A 7405-nucleotide genomic window follows, 5' to 3' on the forward strand; every position below is an offset into this window, starting at 1 on the left:
GCAGGGCCGGGTGGGCGGCGGGGCCGGGGAGCACTGGCCCCGTGGACTCTCCATCCAGACACAGCGGGGGTACCGCACCAAGCGGCTGGTGCCTCTAAGGGTGCCCTCCTCGGGACACAGGGGTGGTGGCCGCAGGGTCTCTGGCACAGCGGAGCCGCCCGTCATTCATAGTAAGCTATTTTCAAGCCCACAGCACCAAGAAGCAGTGGAATGGAAATCAAATGGTTCTGAAGTCAAGAACCACAAGACCAGAAACAGCTCTCCCCTGCACCCGTGCGGTCACCACACCACAGCCCCACTCACCAGGGGCCAGGAAACACACGCGCTAAGGACTCAGAAAATCCCAGGCACTGGAAGAAACCTCTAAAGCACCCCGTGACCCAACCAAGCAAACTGGGAAGCTCGCTTCCACGACCCCAAGGACGCCAGGCTGGTGCTTCCACTAACCCACAGCGGGATGACGCCCACCCTCGGGGCCCTGGGGACTATGGCCACGTGACCCCTCGGTCGACCTGGTCCTTCCTATAAAGAGCTCCTGCCCCTGTCACCCTGCACATGGCGGCCGGGATGGAAAACTGTGACCCTGGACTCCCCTCCCTGGGGCCCACCCTCTCAAGTCACACCCACGGCCCCCCAAGCTGTACCTTCGACTCACACACCAGGACCTTCTGGGGCCCCGAGGGCTGCCGGACATCCCACACGCAGAGCACGTGTCTGTGGTCCAGCAGCGGCGCCGAGGCCTTCCCCGGCAGCTCGTGCACGGACACCACAGTGCGCCTCTGAGCCCGACACGCGTGCAGGCAGGACACTCTCCGGTCTGAGGACAAGACAAGAAAAATGCTGCAGAACCCACGCTGCATTAACACACAGGACTACTCCAATAGGTTTCAGCTTAGTGACGAAGACATGGTCTTTCAAAGATACGCCTGCCCGAAATCGGGGTTTTGACGAGTGGCCAAGCTCAACTCAAAAGCGTCCGGGTGGCCTCACTTGCAAGAAGCCACCCTCCCCCACAGGCGGCACAGCACGGCCCAGGACCCCACCATCCACCATCTACTCCCGCGGGCCGGGGGTGCGGAGGGGACCTGGGGGCGCAGGGGGCGGGGGTCATCACATCCGCCCCATCAGCTGCCCCTTTTCCCCCTGCAGCAGGCCCCAGCTGGCCTCCTCCCAACACCTGCCCTCGGACGCACCATCCAGTGCCCCCATTTGTCCTGTGATGCGCGCTTTCTGTCCGTCCACTGGGCTCCAAGGCCCGGGACCTGCCTGTGTGCCTAAGTATCTGCGGGGCCCACAGAAGGACAAGCGGGCGGCTGGTGCTGGACAGCCTGCTGACACTGAGAGGGCCCGCCACTCCCTCCAAGCTCAGGTCCAGGATGGGACCCAGGCTCAGGTCATGGGCACCTGTGTCCCAACTTCCCTCTTAACCTCAAAACTCACTTTACTAAAACAGACACAAGAAAAACCTCCGCTCTGCACACAGGTGGAACTAAGGGGCGAGTCCCGGACAACACACCTGCATCGTCCTTCTCTGAGGAAGTGTTCTGGGGGGTGTGGCCTCCCCACCCCTCCCCCACCACCACCCCCTTTCCCCACCTCCCACCCCCCACACCATGCCCCCACCAATCCCTGCCCCAGTCCAGGGCTCTTTGATCCCTCCTCAGCTGAGGAAAGCACCTCAAACTCCTGCTTCCTGGGGTGCAGAGGGAGGTGGGTTTGTGGGCTTCTGTGTTTTCAATGCTACAATCTATTGCTTTTCTAATAGGATAACACAACTTTTAAAAAAAAACATGCTCAAATAATACGTGCTTGTTAACTTCATGCCATTGGTGCTAATGGTCAGTGCAGAGGGCTGGACGTCAATCTGAATCTCCATAGAAACTTCTGGAACAAGTGGCAGCTACACACCAGGTCCCACTGGCCCAGAGGCGCCCTGGAATGCCGACAGCAGGGCCAAGCACTGCCCGCCCTCCTGCACTCAGACCAGGACCCTGGCCCCACCCAGGCCCTCAGCAGCCGGGAAGGCAGAGACTCACTGAAGAACTGAACACACAAAGTTTGTTCAGCTTATAGTCACAGGCAGCTACACACCGTATGTGAAGACACAGCTTTACTGGGGTAGCGTTTGTGCTGTGACCACGGATCAGCTCACATCTCACCACATGACTCCCACCTGGACTGCCTGTGGCTCCCACCACTCCTCTACCAAGAAACCAAAAGAAATTAAGAGACGCAGGACTGAAAACAAATGTTCCCTTAAATCACTGCATATCCCTCTCGTGAGGACAGTGACACACACGCTCGAGGCTACAGAAGCCAAACCTCTGCTCCGTTCAACAAACCCCTCCCAGGATGCATCCGTGAGGATCACCGTCTTGGGGTCCACGCCCAGCCTGAGGGCCGCTTACCCTGCAGGAAGGGCAGGCTGGTGCCCAGCCGTGCACAGCTGTCGCTGAAAGGCAGGGTGCAGTCCTGCGCCTGGGACGCCCAGCCCGGCTCTGCGGCCGCCCGGTCCTCTTCAAGCAGAACTGCCATCACCTGCAGCAGACACGCGGGCAGGCCTCCATCAACACTCTCAGATGGGCTCATTCTCAAAGAAAAAGCAAAAACCGCAAAGCACTACCTAAATTCACCCATCCCTTAAGTTAACCAAGTCCCAGACTCATAGAAACGAACAGAAGCAAGTTATACTGTCCTTTCTGCACAGCAGTAGAGACTACCAAGGAAAGCCCCCCTCTGTAAACCCCAGAGCCACGATGTAACACCGATGCTGTTTTTCACAGTAGACATACAGGAGGGGGGATGGGGCCCTCCACCCCCTCTAGAAGAAACGGGGGCACAAACACGTCACCCACAGCAACACGGCCTGCCCGCTGGGCTGCAGTGAGGACCAGCCAAGTCCTGCCACTGCCCTTGTGGGTGGTGGGTCACACTCAGGACGACCACGGGGAGGGAAGGTGGTGGACACTGGGACCCTGAAGTACACAGGACCACGTGCGCCCTCTGACCTTTGTATGGACTTTGAAAATTCCCATAACCAGTCTTCAAAGTCACGAGTTTACTAGTTTTAAAAACCCTAGACCTGTGCTCGCCTTGCCGATTTAGTTATGTCTGTTCTTCTGTCTATATTTATTCTAAAATGCAAGCAATCGGTATTATTGTTCAGAATCCAAACAGCATGTGCAGCACTGGGGTCCCTGCCCCCAATGGAGCGCACCTGGCAGGCCGCCCGCAGGAAGCCAGACAGACGGGGCGTGTCGACCTTCGGGACGATGGCAGTATCTCCGGGGCCGCTCCGCTCACTCCCTGAAAAACAGGTCACATCAACCCCTGCTGAGGGGATACTCACCAGGTGGGCGGGCTCCCGGTCAAGGCCGCACACCAGGAAGGGCGTGCCTGAGAACCAAGACCCCTAGAAGGAGAAGCCAGGTCATGTCTCTTTCTCCAGAGCTCAGCTCCTCCTCATTCCTCACAGGAAACTGTTCACAGAAAGTCTGTAAGCAGAGTCCTATGCAAAGCATCATTTTACCATGGATGTGTTACATTTAGGATCTTGGTTCACTCCCAAGGCAAACCATTCAATGTCACAGTAATCCAAGTCAATGCCCCATCCACCAATGCCACACTGACCAGTTCTATGACCTACAACACCTTCTAGAAACAACACCAAAAAAAAGATGTCCTTTTCATCATAGGGGACTGGAATGCAAAAGCAGGAAGTCAAGAGATACCCAGAATAACAGGTAACTTTGGCCTTGGAGTACAGAATGAAGCAGGGCAAAAACTAGTTGTGCCAAGTTCTGCCAAGAGAACACACTGGTCATAACAAACAGCCTCTTCCAACAACAAAAGAGAAGATTCTACACATGGACATCACCAGATAATCAATACTGAAATCAGATTATACTCTTTGCAGCCAAAGATAGAGAAGCTCTATACAGTCAGCAAAAACAAGACCTGGAACTAACTGTGGCTCAGATAACGAACTCCTTATTACAAAATTCAGACTTACATTGAAGTAGGGAAAACCACTAGGCCATTCAGGTATGACCTAAATCAAATCCCATACGATTATACAGTGGAGGTGACAGATAGATTCAAGGGATTGGATCCAGTAGACAGAGTGCCTGAAGAACTATGGACAGAGGTTTTTAACGCTGTACAGGAGGCAGTGACCAAAACCACCCCAAAGAAAAAGAAATGCAAGAGGGGAGGATGGTTGTCTGAGGAGGCCTTACAAATAGTTGAGAAAAGAGAAGAAGCAAAAGGCAAAGGAGAAAAGGAAAGATATACCCATTTGAATGCAGAGTTCCAGAGAATAGCAAAAATAGATAAGAAGGCCTTCTTGAGTGAACAATGCAAAGAAATAGAGGAAAACAATTCAGCACCACCAAACCAGCTCTTCAACAAATGCTAAAGGATCTTCTCTAGACAGGAAACACAGAAAAGGTTTATAAACTTGAACCCAAAACAACAAAGTAAATGGCAATGGGATCATACTTATCAATAATTTTCTTAAATGTAAATGGGTTGAATGCCCCAACCAAAAGACAAAGACTGGCTGAATGGATACAAAAACAAGACCCCTACATATGTTGTCCACAAGAGACCCACGTCAAAACAAGGGACACATACAGACTGAAAGTGAAGGGCTGGAGAAAGATTTCACACAAATGGAGACCAAAAGAAAGCAGGAGTAGCAGTACTCGTATCAGATAAAATAGACTTTGAAATAAAGGCTGTGAAAAGAGACAAAGAAGGACACTACATAATGATCAAAGGATCAATCCAGGAAGAAGATATCACAATTATAAATATATATGCCCCCAACATAGGAGCACCACAGTATGTAAGGCAAATGCTAACAAGTATGAAAGGGGAAATTAACAATAACACAATAATAGTGGGAGACTTTAATACCCCACTCACACCTGTGGATAGATCAACTAAACAGAAAATTAGCAAGGAAGCACAAGCTCTAAATGATACAATGGACCAGTTAGACCTAATTGATATCTATAGGACATTTCACCCCAAAACAATGAATTTCACCTTTTTCTCAAGTGCACATGGAACATTCTCCAGGATAGATCACATCCTGGGCCATAAATCTAGCCTTAGTAAATTCAATAAAATTGAAATCATTTCAAGCATCTTTTCTGATCACAATGCAGTAAGATTAGATGTCAACTACAGGAAAAAAAACTATTAAAAATATAAACATATAGAGGCTAAACAACATGCTTCTGAATAAACAACAAATCCCAGAAGAAATAAAAAAAGAAATCAAAATATGCATAAAAATGAATGAAAACACAATAACCCAAAACCTATGGGATTCAGTAAAAGTAGTGCTAAAGGGAAGGTTCATAGCAATACAAGCTTACCTCAAGAAACAAGAGAAAAATCAAATAAATAACCTAATTTACACCTAAAGCAACTAGAAAAAGAAGAAATGAAGAACCCCAGGGTTAGTAGAAGAAAAGAAATCTTAAAAATTAGGGCAGAAATAAATGAAAAAGAAACAACAGAGACCATAGCAAAAATCAACAAAGCTAAAAGCTGGTTCTTTGAGAAGATAAATAAAAGAGGCAAACCATTAGCCAGACTCATCAAGAAAAAAAGGGAGAAGAATCAAATCAACAAATTTAGAAATGAAAATGGAGAAATCACAACAGACAACACAGAAATACAAAGTCATAAGAGACACTATCAGCAACTATATGCCAATAAAATGGACAACTTGGAAGAAATGGACAAATTCTTAGAAAAGTATAACCTTCCAAAACTGAACCAGGAAGAAACAGAAAATCTTAATGGAAATCAAAACTGTAATCAAAAATCTTCCAAAAAAACAAAAGCCCAGGACCAGATGGCTTCACAGGTGAATTCTACCAAAAATTTAGAGAAGAGCTAACACTTATCCTACTCAAACTCTTCCAGAAAATTGCAAAGGAAGGTAAACTTCCACACTCACTCCATGAGGCCACCATCACCCTAATACCAAAACCTGACAAAGATGCCACAAAAAAAGAAAACTACAGGCCAATATCACTGATGAACATAGATGCAAAATTCCTTAACAAAATTCTAGCAAACAGAATCCTACAGCATACTAAAAAGATCATACATCATGACCAAGTGGGCTTTATCCCAGGGATGCAAGGATTCTTCAATATTCACAGATCAATCAATGTGATACACCACATTAACAAATGGAAAGATAAAAACCATATGATTATCTGAATAGATGCAGAGAAAGCCTTTGACAAAATTCAACATCCATTTATGATAAAAACCCTCCAGAAAGCAGGCATAGAAGGAACATACCTCAACATAATAAAAGCCATATATGACAAACCCACAGCAAACATTATCCTCAATGGTGAAAAATTGAAAGCATTTCCTCTAAAGTCAGGAACAAGACAAGGGTGCCCACTTTCACCATTACTATTCAACACAGTTTTGGAAGTTTTAGCCACAGCAATCAGTGAAGAAAAAGAAATAAAAGGAACCCAATTGGAAAAGAAGATGTAAAACTCTCACTATTTGCAGATGACACGATCCTCTACATAGAAAACCCTAAAGACACCACAAGAAAATTACTAGAGCTAATCAATGAATATAGTAAAGTGGCAAGATATAAAATTAACACGCAGAAATTCCTTGCATTCCTATACACTAACAATGAGAAAAAAGAAAGAGAAATTAAGGAAACAATTCCATTCACCATTGCAACAAAAAGAATAAAATACTTAGGAATAAATATACCTAAAGAAACAAAAGACCTATATATAGAAAACTATAAAACACTGATGAAAGAAATCAAAGATGACACAAATAGATGGAGAAATATACCACATTCATGGATCGGAAGAATCAAAATAGCAAAAATGAGTATATGCCAAAGCAACCTATAGATTCAGTGCAATCCCTATCAAACTGCCAACGGTATTTTTCAGAGAACTAGAACAAATAATGTCACAATTTGTATACAAAAAAACCTCGAATAGCCAAAGCAATCTTGAGAAAGAAGAATGAAACTGGAGGAATCAACCTGCTTGACCTCAGACAATACTACAAATCTACAGTCATCAAGACAGTATGGTACTGGCACAAAGATAGAAATATAGATCAATGGAACAATATAGAAAGCCCAGACATATATCCACGCACCTATTTCAGAGAAGGCAATGGCACCCCACTCCAGTACTCTTGCCTGGAAAATCCCATGGATGGAGGAGCCTGGTGGGCTGCAGTCCATGGGGTCGCGAAGAGTCAGACACGACTGAGCGGCTTCACTTTCACTTTTCACTTTCATGCATTGGAGAAGGAAATGGCAACCCACTCCAGTGTTCTTGCCTGGAGAATCCCAGGGACGGGGGAGCCTGGTGGGCTGCCGTCT

The 7405-nt window shown here is 47.3% G+C and overlaps 1 protein-coding gene across 1 annotated transcript in view; it reads right to left on the minus strand.

Moving 5' to 3' along the window:
• WDR60 (WD repeat domain 60) overlaps positions 1-7405 on the minus strand; it is a 45445-nt gene that overhangs the window by 12437 nt on the left and 25603 nt on the right. Inside the window, exons 16-18 of the mRNA XM_010829351.1 lie at positions 3218-3306; positions 2409-2538; positions 645-817 (exon numbers count right to left, since the gene is read on the minus strand). Of these exons, the coding sequence (XP_010827653.1) occupies positions 645-817; positions 2409-2538; positions 3218-3306 (392 nt within the window). The remainder of the gene's footprint in view (positions 1-644; positions 818-2408; positions 2539-3217; positions 3307-7405) is intronic.

This window comes from Bison bison, unplaced genomic scaffold (assembly GCF_000754665.1).
Source record: "Bison bison bison isolate TAMUID 2011002044 unplaced genomic scaffold, Bison_UMD1.0 scf7180017864503, whole genome shotgun sequence".
Lineage (NCBI taxonomy): Eukaryota > Metazoa > Chordata > Mammalia > Artiodactyla > Bovidae > Bison > Bison bison.